Source organism: Lithobates pipiens, unplaced genomic scaffold, assembly GCF_037356315.1.
Source record: "Lithobates pipiens isolate NorthernLeopardFrog02 unplaced genomic scaffold, aLitPip1_a1.2 Scaffold_27, whole genome shotgun sequence".
NCBI classification, from domain to species: domain Eukaryota; kingdom Metazoa; phylum Chordata; class Amphibia; order Anura; family Ranidae; genus Lithobates; species Lithobates pipiens.
Genome location: NW_027507788.1, coordinates 218846933 through 218861084, shown reverse-complemented (window position 1 = coordinate 218861084; position 14152 = coordinate 218846933). Strand labels below are relative to the sequence as shown.

Here is a 14152-nt window from a genome sequence, read left to right as displayed (position 1 = left end):
GCTGAGGTCGCGGCGAGGCAAGTCGGTGTCGCCTCGCATCGCCCCCTGTGTGAACCGGCCCTTAGGAAAAAACTCAAGACCTTCCTCTTTTAGCAGATGATCAAAGCTTGTCACAGCGCCTAGAGGCGATTCAGTTCGCATTGTGCGCTATACAAGTATTTCATTCATTCATTCATTCAGTGTCTGGGAACACCGGAGGCACTGAGAAGAAGTGGAGCGCCCATTTTGTATAGGTCTGCATTTGCTCTCCTTTATTTGGGACTTTATTCACTATTTATATGATTACTTGGCCTTCGTGTTATTTTGTATTGCTATAGCAGGTCTGTTCTCATCATTTTGTCCATGAAAAAACATTGAAGTGACTGAACCTCGAGGTTTCAATGTGTGACTCTGCACTGGAGAAGTAGGCCGTGGGTTCTGACCACGTGTGACAGTCACTTACCTCTTCGTCGAGGGTTGCCACCTCAGGCCCAGTGCTTCTCATGATGACCTGGATGAATCTGCCACCACATTACAGCAGCTTTATTGTCTGCCATGTTGGTTTAATTGTGCGTGGCATGTCGGCTTGTTCCGCCATCTCTGGGGCCGTTTTCCTTTTGTCTGCAGAGAGACCTGTAAAAGCAAGTCCTGAATAAAGCCAGCAGCTAGAAGTGTGCCTTCAGCTGGCAGGAGAGCGTGCCCCCACACCCTGGCACCCTTCCACCAGCCATACAATGATCGCAGGCGTGTCTCGCACACTCTTCTCCTCTTCTCTAAGAGTTTCCTCATCCCGTTGCAGTCCAATGGACATCATTCCAAGTCCTTCCAACTTTACAGTGACTGAATCCACAGAGGTCTGGGTGCGTCCACTTACACAATTGACCTCCACCAGCTGCGTTGCTCTCTGGGTTTCAGAGGCCAGCCTTTGTTGGTTTTTGGAAACCCAGTTTGTGAGCAGTAAGGGGATGTCTCTTAAAGTGAAAGGCCAAACATTTTTTGGGGTCCATTGAGGGACACTGGAGTTCCCTCACCTTTTGGGTTATACTGCTGCCTACAGGAAGATTGGACAGTGGGGAGAAAAGAAAATATAAACCAGCCCAGGATAACCCTTCCCATTCCCGGCTTACATTATTTCTTTCCGTTAGTGTCCTAGAAGGATGGACACCTTTTGTACTATTACACCCCTTTCACACCAGGGCGTTTTGCAGGCGCTATAGCGTTAGAAATAGCGCCTGCAATCCGCCCTAAAGAAGCTGCACCATTGTTTGTAGTGTGAAAGACCCGAGGGCTTTTACATTACAGCGGTGCGCTGGCAGGACATCAGGGAAAAGTCCTGCCAGCAGCTTCTTTGGAGCGGTGTGTTTACCGCTCCTCCACCGCTGCTCCCCATTGAAATCAATGGGGCAGCGCTGTAATACCGCCGGCAAAACGCCGCTATTTCGGTGTATTGCCGGAAGTTTTAACCCTTTCTCGGCCACTAGCCGGGGTAAAAGTGCCACACTAACCGCCGAAATGCGCCGCAAAAATAGCAGCGTTTTACCGCCCACGCTATGGGCGGTGTGGTGTGAAAAGGGTCTTAAAGTGATTGTAAAGTCTCAGGTTTCTTCCTATAAAAATAACAAACATGTTCTACTTATCTGCTCTGATGCAGTGGATTTGCACAGAGCAGCCCGGATCCTCCTCTTCTTAGATCCCCCTTCTGCGGTCCTGGCCCCTCCCTCCTGTTCAGTGCCCTGACCTGGCCCACCCCCGCTCTCCTGATTGGCTAGCTGACTTTGATTGACAATGGCACCGCTGCTGTGTCTCAGTCTGCCTGGAGGGGAGACTCTTGGACACCATTCATGGGCATCGCTGGACAGAGAGGGACCTCGGGTAAGATGAAAAAAAAATTACAATCCCTTTTGAAGACACCTTCTCTACATTGCTTCTGGAGCTGCTCTCTCCCATTGCAGCTGTCCAAGGATTTGTAGTTCTGACATTCACACAGCCCTGTATTGCTGCACCACCAACCTGTTTACCAGCTGCAGTTTAAAGTGATTGTAATCGATCGTTTTTAAAAAAAAATAACAAACCTGTCATACTTACCTGATCTGTGTAAGGGTTTTGCACAGAGTGGTCCCCAATCCTCCTTTTCTGGGGTCCCTCGGCGGCACCCTTGGCTCCCTCTCTTCTCGGGTGCCCCCACGGAGAGCCTCTTTCCATGGGGGTACTGGTGCAGGTGCGCGCTTCAGAGTCCTGCTTCTGCGTCCATTGTCACAGACAGCGGGACTCGGGCCCCACCCCCGGCTTCCATGTCACTAGATTTGATTGACAGCAGCAGGAGCCATTGGCTCCCACTACTATCAACTATCTAATGAGGACCCAAGACACTGGCTGGAGCTGAGGTGCTCGTCCCCATCGCTGGATCGATCGGGTTCAGGTAAGAAAAAGAGGGGCTCTGGGAGCAGCTGCAGCACAAAAGGAATTTTCACCTTGATGCATAGAATGTATTGAGGTGAAAAACCCTGAGATTTTACACCTCCTTTAAGTATTACAGGTCACCTCCCGACCCACAGTGAGGTTAGATTGAATGTTGGAGGAGCAGAAACAGACTGATGAAGTTATCTCTCTGTTCTCTTCTGTCAGTATGTTCCTTGTCACTGTGTGTAAATTCAGCAGCCCTGATTGGACCCAAATCCTGCCATTCCATCCCCCGATGCTGCTGCACAAAAAGCTGAAATCAAGTCCAATTCTTTTATTTTAATGTTTTAAGTTTAATATCTTCCACATTACTTCTGCTTTTGTACTCTGTTCTAATTATGATTTTCAAAATTCTGTGATAGATTGCTTTATCAATTGGTTTGGTGATGTCGTGATGTCCTTTTCTGTGTAACAATATTTGTGGCTCAAAAAAAAAAAAATAATCCTACTAAATTCCTAAAAAAAATAAAAATCCTACTTTTCACTACTACTACACCTACTACTACTACTACTACTACACCCAATGCTACTACTAATATTTCACAGGAACTGCAATTCTCTGCATGCTCATTCTTTTTGTTCTTCTTTTATAGCTGCTAAAGGAGACAAAGTAGCAAACCGATGTCCTTTGTGCCATGAGAACTTTTTACCTGGAGAAGAGGTAATATATTTTCTTTATTATTATTATTATTATTATTATTATTATTATTATTATTATTAAAATGCTTTCCTGCTTTACCAAAAGAGTATTCTCCTTTCCTGAATCCATATCCATTGATGTAAATAAGTGGATGGCTTCAGCTCAGATTTACCCCCCCAAACACACACACATAACACACACACACACATAACACACACACACACATAACACACACACACACATAACACACACACACACATAACACACATAACACACACAACACACACAACACACACACGTGTTTGTACCCGTCTGTCAGCATTGTACAATGCCCTGTGCATGTGCAGAGATAAACAAACTCCCATGCACATTGTCCTGGCCCAGATCATGAACATGCCCAAAAATTGTTACCTGGAAGAAGACCAGGTCAGCAGCAGGGAGTTGCAGAACAACGCAGTGCTATAGTAGCGGGGTGAGTAGAGTCCTGCTCTAAATAAATGCCCCAGTAGCCATACTAATCCACTATGACTGCACCTTATGCCTTCGTAAACACAGATATTACGTTCTGGATGTAGTGGTGACATCATCACTGTGCTGTACGTTGTCTGTGCAGAGAGCACAGCTGTGAGAGGGGCCCCAGTAGGTTCTCCCTACTACAGGACAGGGGGTGGCATCAAGACCAGCTACCCTTAAAAAGGAGAGCAAGCAGAGCTATGGGAGGAGCCAAGCAGGTTCCATCCACTACAGGAGGGGGGGGGGAGTCGAGACCAGCCACCCTGTACAAGGAGAGCAGAGCTGTGGGAGGGGCCCAGCAAGTTCTATGAACTACAGGACAGGGGCGGAGACCAGACCAGCCACCCTGCACAAGGATAGAGAGCAGAGCTGTGGGAGGGGCTCAGCAGGTTCCATTCACTACAGGAAGGGGGGGGGGGAGTCAAGACCAGCCACCCTGCACAAGGAGAGCAGAGCTGTGGGAGGAGCCCAGCAAGTTCCATGAACTATAGGAGGGTGCGGAGACAAGAGCAGCCACCCTTCACAAGGAGAGCAGAGCTGTGGGAGGAGGCCAGAAAGTTCCATGAACTATAGGAGGGTGCTGAGACGAGAGCAGCCACCCTTCACAAGGAGAGCAGAGCTGTGGGAGGGGCCCAGCAAGTTCCATGAACTATAGGAGGGTGCTGAGACGAGAGCAGCCACCCTTCACAAGGAGAGCAGAGCTGTGGGAGGGGCCCAGCAAGTTCCATGAACTACACGAGGGGGCGGAGACAAGACCAGCCACCCTGCACAAGGAGAGCAAGGCTGTGGGAGGAGCCCTGCAAGTTCCATGAACTATAGGAGGGGGCGGAGACAAGACCAGCCACCCTTCACAAGGAGAGCAGAGCTGTGGGAGGAGCCCATCAAGTTCCATGAACTATAGGAGGGGGCGGAAACAAGAGCAGCCACCCTTCACAAGGAGAGCAGAGCTGTGGGAGGAGCCCATCAAGTTCCATGAACTATAGGAGGGGGCGGAAACAAGAGCAGCCACCCTTCACAAGGAGAGCAGAGCTGTGGGAGGGACCCAGCAAGTTCCATGAACTACACGAGGGGGCGGTGACCAGACCAGCCACCCTGCACAAGGAGAAAGAGCAGAGCTGTGGGAGGAGCCCAGCAAGTTCCATGAACTACACGAGGGGGCGGAGACAAGACCAGCCACCCTGCACAAGGAGAGAGAGCAGCAATGGGCGGTCTTTATTACTGAAAGTCTCACACTGGATTACTGCACAGATCTGGGAGAAATACACAAAGATCACCAGATTCCAGAAGAAGACACAAGAGGAATGGATTTATATGATATCTGTTTAGCAGAAAGACAAAGAAGGAAAAGACGAGTACAGTAATCACCTCTCATCCAGCCATGTTTTTACAGCAAGTCAAGTTTTATTCCACAACAAACAGTTGTAAGATGGCAGGACTGTGTTTTATAGTTCAGTTTCAATGCAAAGATATTTAAAGTGATTTATATATCTCTGGTCAACCTGCTAACTTCAATTTACTGTAATGAATGGGGGGGATTTTACCCGCTGGGCTCCCCGTTTTAGAGCTCAATATTTCTTTTATTCCTCCAGCAGCTTTAAAACGTTCTGGTAAGTGATCCCACCACGGCACCTGTATTAAAGGACACAGAGTTATAATTTCAGATAAAGGCATGTTGTGCTCGGCACGGCTCATTCCCCGCTTGAATTCCAGCGCTGCCTTCATGTCTTGTGCGTTTCTTTAATTGGGAACGGAAAATGAGTATGAGGGGCTTTTCTTTTGTTACGTGATATTTCACTTCATTCCAGAAGAAAGATTAAATGGAAGGCCCTTGGCAGAGAGTTAGCGGGTTCATTTTCAGCCTTTTATTGTAAATATATTTTAAGAAGAAAAGACCGATAGAAAAGGTCATTAGTTGGCCAACCCGAGAGTAAGCCGACGCTGGGCAGTGCCGGTCCAAATACCTGATGGAGCAATTAAATCCTTAGAAGCCGAGACAAAGACATGCCCCGGGGCAAGTGTGTTATAAAGCCCATTGAAGCTTTCTATATTATTACTGTATTGCAGTCCGGCTGAAGCTTAAAATAAAAAGTGCGCTCCCTTTTAATCTTCCAACAGTACTGTGTGCTGCAGCAGCAAGGGGTTCAAATACCCATTTCTACAACCCCAATTCCAAAAAAAGTTAGGACGCTTTGTAAAATCTACATAAAAATAGAATGCAGATCTCATAAACCCATATTTTATTCACAATAGAATATCAAATGTTTAAAGTGAGAAAATGTACCATTTTAAGAAGAAAAAAAAATGGGGTCACTGTGAAATTTTATGTCAGCAACACATCTCAAAAAAGTTGGGGCACGGCACAAAAAGCCAGCAAAGTCAGTGGTACCGACAAGGAGGAGCTGGAAGTACATTTTGCAACTAATTTGGTTCATTGACAACAGTTCAGTGGCATAATTGGGTATAGAAAGAGCATCTAAGAGAGTCGGAGTGTCTCAGAAGTAAAGATGGGCAGAGCTTCACCAATCTGTGTGTCGAAAAATTGTAAATTTTTTTTTTTTTTTTGAATAATGCTCCTCAATTGCAAAGACTTTAAATCTATCATCCTCTACAGCAGCCTTTCTCAAACTTTTCGACAAAGAGGAACCCTTGAAATAGTTCTCCGGTCTTGGGAAAGCCCTGCTAAAATGTCTACAACTCGTGATACAATAGTGTGATGGTCAGTGGGAAGAATTCTCCTTACACTTGTGGTCATAGGGAAGAATTATTCCCGTACAGATAGCTAAAAAGATCAATGGTGTCAGTGGGAACTTATCTAAGAGGCAGAAATTGCCCAATGATAAAGGAACCCCTAGCAACCTCTGGAGGAACCCTAGGGTTCCATGGAACCCTGGTTGAGAATCACTGCTCTACAGTATATAATATCAAAAGATTCTGAGAATCTGGAGAAATCTCGGTGTGGAAGGGACAAGGCTGAAACCCAATAGTGGATGTCTGTGATCTTCGGGTCCTCAGATGCACTGCATTAAAACCAGGCATGATTGTGTGATGGACATCACTGCATGGGCTCAGGAAGACTTCCAGAAATCAGTCTGTGATCAAAGCTCACCATGCCATCCAAAAACACAAGGTAAAGCTCTATCATGGAAAGTAGAAGCCATATCCTGAACATGATCCAGAAACGCTGCCATGTTCTCCGGGCCAAAGCTCCTTTTAAAATGGTCTGTTGCAAAGTGGAAAACTGTCCTCCTGAGCCAAAGCTTGTTTAAAATGGTCTGTAACAAAGTGAAAAAATGCCCTATGGTCAGACTAATCGAAATTTGACATTCGTTTTGGCAACCATGGATGCCGAGTTCTCCGGACGAAAGAGGAGAGGGACCTTCTGGCTTGTTATTAGTGCTCAGTTCAGAAGCTGGTATCTCTGGGAGGGGGGGGTGGGATTGGTGCATGTAGAATGGGCAGCTTCCACATCTGGGCAGGCACCATCAATGCTGTAAGAGAGATCCAGGTGTTAGAGCAGCATATGCTCCCATCTGGACAATGTCTCTTTCAGGGAATTCCTTCCATATTTCAGCAGAATAATGATAAACCACATACTGCATCTATGACACCAGCATGGCTTCCTAGTAGAAGAGTCTGGAATTTTACTGGCTAGCCTGCAGTCCAGACCCTTCACTGACTAAAAAAAATATTTTGGCACATTTTGAAATGGAAAAATAATCAGGCAAGATTGAGACAACATTCCTCTCCTAAAACTCCTACATGCCGCCCCCCCCCCCCCCCACCCAGGGCTCCTATCAATGGAGATCACACTTCCTGAGCAGCTATGCTGATATCATTGCACCAAGTGCAGAGCGCTGTGCACAGGGTAGAGACATAACGCCTTGGACTCAGTCCTTCCTCAGACTTCTGGATTGAATACCACTGGGTGCCATTTAACTTGGAAGACTATGGACACCTTGTGGTGAAAAAGAGGTACTGCCAGGGACAGCTCAGATTTGAAGGTAGGTATTGCAGCTAAAGCTTCCTTCCAGAAGGATATTGAAATGGCCCAAGAGGGCTTAGGAAAAACCCCAAGTAGCCTTCCCGCAATCCCAAATAGAAGTGAGTTGGCTGCTATGGCAGCATAGTTTCAGAAGATGTGTGTCTCTGACCTAGCACAAGCATGCAAACCCCCCCGTCCTTCATACTATTCCAGGTCAGATGGGGGTACCAGATGCTAAGCTTACAAATGGAACCCCCAATGTTTCTATCTTGACAGGTTCTCTGTACCCGTTATAACACAGATATGAAAAGGTCCCTCATTAAACTGTATATTATTACTTGTTTATAGAGAAATCATAATTGCAGTGCTGAAGTAATAGCGGAGCAGATACCATCACAAAGTATGTAAATGAGAGGTTTGGACAGCGCCTGCGTTGGTCCCCCGTTTATTAGCAGAGGGCTTGGTGTGTTTATATGTACTAACAGTGTTTAGATGATACTATTGTGTCATCTCCCTCCACCCAGTTTGTACTTATAACAGTAGAAGAATACTACTCCCAGCCTGCCCCTGCCAGCTCCGAGTGCCAGCTTTTCATTAAAGCAATAGTACATTCTAGGGTTAGAATTTAGCAGAGAAGTACAGTGCCTTGAAAAAGTATTCATACCCCTTGAAATTCCCCACATTTTGTCATGTTACAACCAAAGACGTAAATGTATTTTATTGGGATTTTATGTGATAGAACAACACAAAGTGGCACATAATTGTGAAGTGGCAGGAAAATGATAAATGATACAAATAAATATGTGAAAAGTGTAGGGGGTTCATTTGTATGGCGCCCCCCGGAGTCAATACTTTGTAGAACCGCCTTTTGCTGCAATTACAGCTGCAAGTCTTTTTGGGGACACCTCTGCCAGCTTTGCACATCTAGAGAGGGACATTTTTGCCCATTTTTCTTTGCAAAATACAGTTGCGCTCATAAGTTTACATACCCTGGCAGAATTTAATTTCTTGGCCATTTTTCAGAAAATATGAATAACTGTTCTTTCACTCATGGTTAGTGTTTAGCTGAAGCCATTTATTATCAATCAACTGTGTTTACTCCTTCTTTTTTTTTTTTTTTTAAACCATAATCGCAACAATCTACCCAATTAACCCTGATCAAAAGTTTACATACCCCAGTTCTTAATACCGTGTATTAACATCAATGACAGCTTTTGTGGAGGAGGCTCTTTATCTTCTCAGATGGTAAAGCTGCCCATTCCTCTTGGCACAAAGCCTCCAGTTCCTGTAAATTTTTGAGCTGTCTTGCATGAACGGCATGTTTGAGATCTCCCCAGAGGGGCTCAATGATATTGAGGTCAGGAGACTGAGATGGCCACTCCAGAACCTTCACTTTATTCTGCTGTAGCCAATGACCAGAGGACTTGGCCTTGTGTTTTGGATCATTGTCATGCTGGAATGTCCAAGTACATCCCATGCGCAGCTTCCTGGCTGATGAATGAAAATGTAGTTCATTCATTCACAGATTTGAATTTTGTGCAGGTATGCATTGAGAAATTGTAGCTGCCGCAATAGAACCCCCCCCCCCCCCCCCACTGTCAGGAAGGATAGGGGAGTTCTTTTGCAAACATGCCACACCTTACACCCTATGTATGGCTGTAACCTGATCTAAATGGTGACCGTATGTAAGAAGAACTTGGGGTACCGCTCTAGGTTCCTAGCTCTGATTCTGGTGACTCACACAGGAGGAGGATGCTGGCATTGAAAAGAGCCCGTCCCATCTCAATGCATGCCGATAGGAGAAGGGAAATAAACCCTCAAGTCCATATCATCCTGGTTAAAAGCCACGCCTCCGACGCATTTTGCCCTGCCCCTGAGGCTTCGTCAGGACAGTGTAAAAGCTGTTTAGCTTTTAGGGGAAATGTGAATGCAGTTTGATTACAGATGTTTAACTGAATGAATGAAATGAATGAATGAAATACTTGTATAGCGCACAATGCGAACTGAATCGCCTCTAGGCTGAAGTTTTATTTGTGGCAGATCTGCTATAGAGCCTGCAGATTAGGAGTCCTTCAGCTTGCCTGCTACCGATGCTGTTCCCCTCCCCGGTGTATAAGGCTGCAAACTATCTTTGTGTTAGTGTCTTGTAGAAATACTGGGGGTTATGGACAAAACCCTTTTTCTTAGCTCCAGATTTTACCAGTGAACAGGGCTTTTATTCTCGGAGAATAGGGGAAGGAACTCCCCCCCCCCCCCCTTCTGAGTCACTCCTTGTCTCTGCCCCCCGCCCACCTCCAAGCATCATTCCTTGGTTCTACCCACCTTTTAGAGAATACAGAACAAAGTATAATTTTGTGGTGCTAAGTAATTTTTATGGAATTTGGTAATAACAAGTGAAATAGTAAAATGCATCCCCCACAGCCAGCAGCAATGAGACCTGATCCCCCCCCCCCCCCAGCAACAATAGATTAGCCCGAAAAGACCCCTCACAACAAAATACTACCCCAGCAGCAAAAGCTCTCCCAACAGCTGGCATCAGTAGATTCTCTAGCAGCCAGCAACATTAGACTCCCTTCCTCAACAGTAGATCTTTCCAGCAACAATAGACCCCCACCGCCGGCAACAATACACCCCCACCACACAAAAATAGATCCCCTTCAGCAACAATAGACCCCCGCACACCCCCACACCTCTTGCCATTACATGCGTTCAGTGCTGGAGGTGGCGGAACTGTGTTCCCCGCGTTCCTGCTGGGAAAAAAAGCCCTCCCTGTGAAGCTCTTCTAAAAATGTGATTTCTTTGCCCCTTGATATGAATGTTTCCCACCTGTGTTCCTTTGTGTACATGTGACCCCACTGATCTTGTTCTGTGTGTTTTGCAGGCCTGGAAAACCCACCTCATGGGGAAAGATGGGTGTAAAGCGAATCCTCGCAGGACGCTGGCTCTGCAGAGAACGCAGCAACTAACACAGCAAGGTAGGAGACTTCCATTCATGTGGGTTCATTACTTATTATACATGTCGCCTGTGGAGTGCAGGTAGCCATAAAGGTTCTGGGATTTTGAACTACTTCTCACCCAGCCCACTGTTTGGTGACAGCCCGGGCAGGACATTCATCGTTCCGGGTGGACATTATATGACGTCCTCCTTAAACGAGCCTCGTGGCCATGCTGCAGCGCAATCTGTCACTGGCTGTTTGTACCGGCCCTTTGCTGGTACCATGTGATTGCTGTAACCTATCACATGAGATCACATGACAGTTGTAAACAATGCATAGCTATGATTCTTGCCATTCATTGTATACAGTTGTGTTGCTAGCTGTGATTGGTCACAGGGCCAATCACGGCCCATCTGTACCGTGTGATTAGCTGTGGCTAATCGCAACAATATTCACTGAATTAATCAGTTTCATTCAATAAATGTGGTTGCTTGTAACGGTGAAATTCACTGCTATAAGCAATAATAATGTGTAAAAAAAAAAAAAAAAAATCCTGATCACTTCCCCAGAGTAGTGCAGTGTTACTATGGTAACATTATATTGCTCTGGTCACAAAAAAAAAAAATCGTAAATGAAAATTGAAAATAATATATATATTTGTTTTGTTTGTTTCATATACTGTCTCAAGTCAGTGTCCCTGATCACCGCCACACCCGTTATATGATAACACTGTACTGTGCTGGTGAAAGTATGGGGGGGGGGGGAGAAATGGTGAAGAAGAAAAAATTTTTTTTACATTTTCTTAATTTTCCAAAACGTTGTGACAAAAAAAACTTCAACAAACTCCCCATGCCTCTTACTAAATATCTCAGACTGTCTACTTTCCAAAGAGGGGTGATTTGGGGGGGGTGGGGGTGGGACTTGTACTGTTCTGGTGTTTTCGGATCTCAAGAACTGAGATCGTCATTACATCAGGACTGATCGATTGTCAGATATATATATGCCATAGTGTGTGGACTCTATAACTTTGCTAAAGACTAAATATATACTGATTTTTGGGGATTTTCACCAAAGAAATGGCGTAAAATATATATTTTGGCCTAAATTCATGAAGAAAGATTATTTATTTGCTAAATTTTATAACAAACAAAAACTTTTTTTTTTTTTTAATTTTCAGTCTTTTTTTGTTTACTTAGCAAAAAACCCAGATGGGATTAAATATCACCAAAAGAAAGCTCTATCTGTCTCAAAAAAATGATAAAAATATCATTTGGGTACAGTGTTAAATGACTGTGTAATTGTCATTCAAAGTGTGACAGCTCTGAATGCTGAAAAATATCCTGGGCAGGAGGGGGTGAAAGTGCCCGGTATTGAGGGGGCAGGAAGGGTGGGGGTGCCGGTATTAGGGCGGCAGGAAGGGGGTGTGCGGTGCAGGAAGGGGTGATGCCTGGTATTGGGGGGGTAGGAAGGGGGGGCCCAGTATTGAGGCAGCAGGAAGGGGTGGTGCCCGGTATTGGGGGGGCAGGAAGGTGTGGTGCCAGGTATTGGGGAAGGGCAGGAAGGGGGTGAAAGTGCCCAGTATTGGGGGGCAGGAAGGGGGGTGTGGTGCAGGAAAGGGTGGTGCCCGGTATTGGGGGGGGTAGGAAGGGGGGTGCCCGGTATTGGGGAGACAGGACGGTGGTGCGGGGCAGCAAGGGGTGGTGCCTGGTATTGGGGGCAGGAAAGGGTGGTGCCCGGTATTGGGGGGGCAGGAAGGGGTGGTGCCCGGTATTGAAGGGTTTGAAGCGGTAGTAAACTTTGCTAACATGACTTCTTTTTAGGGGCCCCTGGGTGGGTTATGACATAACTTACTCATATGCACAGCATATTAGCACACTTGGCTGTCATTCTGAGCCCTCCAGTGCTGCACAATGATCAATCCAGTGGGTCCAGGGTGCTTCCAGCATCACCTGGTGTTTCTTCCGGGTTCCATGCCCTTCTTGATTGGCCAGGCTATAATGATGTCACTCCTGTGCAGTCACATCACAGCGGCACAGATCGGGGGCTATAGATGTTCACTGCGCTGCACATGCGTAACGGCTGACGGGCAGGAGCAATCATTTATGACAGAAGATCGAGTCTCTTCATAAATCTCCTGTCTGTCAGCTATTTCTAAAAAAAAACAATTTTACTACCGCTTTAAAACTTTTTTTTTTTTTCGTTTCTTTTATAATTTGCCTTCCCTGGCTCCTCCTCCCACCCCCATCATTGTATTAATAAAAATGTTTGATTAAAGCCTTTCCATTTGCAGTAAGTTTAGACTTCATGATGTCATCACTGGGTCTCTGCGCTCTTATGTGCAGTGCAGGCAGATCATGGCAAGTGAGAGGGGCTGTACAAAGCTTCCTGAAAACATCCCAGCCCCCGGCCTCAGTATCTCCTCTCAAGAGCCCTCAGCCCTCATGCAAGCAGTGGGCAGGGCTCTCGGAAGGGGTTATGCAAATGGTGGGGAGGAATAAAATGTCAGTCAGAAGGACTGGGCGTTCCTAAGTAGACTGTATTTTGCATGCAGGCCACCCCAGAGGAGGGGCCAGCAGTGGGTTGGAGAAGGAGGTGGCAACAGTGGGTCGGAGGAGGAGGTGGCAACAGTGGGTCGGAGGAGGAGGTGGCAACAGTGGGTCGGAGGAGGAGGCGGCAACAGTGGGTCGGAGGCGGAGGCGGCAACAGTGGGTCGGAGGCGGAGGCGGCAACAGTGGGTCGGAGGCGGAGGCGGCAACAGTGGGTCGGAGGCGGAGGCGGCAACAGTGGGTCGGAGGCGGAGGCGGCAACAGTGGGTCGGAGGCGGAGGCGGCAACAGTGGGTCGGAGGCGGCAACAGTGGGTCGGCGGAGGAGGCAACAGTGGGTCGGAGGAGGAGGAGGCGGCGGCGGCTGCAACAGTGGGTCGGAGGAGGAGGAGGCGGCGGCGGCTGCAACAGTGGGTCGGAGGAGGAGGAGGAGGCGGCGGCGGCTGCAACAGTGGGTCGGAGGAGGAGGAGGAGGCGGCGGCGGCTGCAACAGTGGGTCGGAGGAGGAGGAGGAGGCGGCGGCGGCTGCAACAGTGGGTCGGAGGAGGAGGCGGCGGCGGCTGCAACAGTGGGTCGGAGGAGGAGGAGGCGGCGGCGGCTGCAACAGTGGGTCGGAGGAGGAGGAAGCGGCGGCAGCTGCAACAGTTGGTCGGAGGAGGAGGCGGCGGCGGCGGCAACAGTAGGTCGGAGGGGAAGGCGGCAACAGTGGGTCGGAGGAGGCGGCAGTGGCAACAGTGGGTCGGAGGAGGAGGCGGCGGCGGCTGCAACAGTGGGTCGGAGGAGGAGGAAGCGGTGGCGGCTGCAACAGTTGGTCGGAGGAGGAGGCGGCGGCAACAGTGGGTCGGAGGGGAAGGCGGCAACAGTGGGTCGGAGGAGGCGGCAGTGGCAACAGTGGGTCGGAGGAGGAGGCGGCGGCGGCTGCAACAGTGGGTCGGAGGAGAAGGTGGCAACAGTGGGTCGGAGGAGAAGGTGGAGGAGGCAACAGTGGGTCGGAGGAGGAGGTGGAGGAGGCAACAGTGGGTCGGAGGAGGAGGTGGAGGAGGCAACAGTGGGTCGGAGGAGGAGGTGGAGGAGGCAACAGTGGGTCGGAGGTGGAGC

The 14152-nt window shown here is 48.0% G+C and overlaps 1 protein-coding gene across 3 annotated transcripts in view; it reads left to right on the top strand.

Annotated features, from left to right (window-relative positions):
* CEP104 (centrosomal protein 104) overlaps positions 1-14152 on the top strand; it is a 138636-nt gene that overhangs the window by 111562 nt on the left and 12922 nt on the right. For all 3 annotated transcript variants that reach the window (XM_077458276.1, XM_077458275.1, XM_077458277.1), the window contains exons 20-21: positions 3033-3100; positions 10456-10549. In XM_077458276.1, the coding sequence (XP_077314402.1) occupies positions 3033-3100; positions 10456-10549 (162 nt within the window). The remainder of the gene's footprint in view (positions 1-3032; positions 3101-10455; positions 10550-14152) is intronic.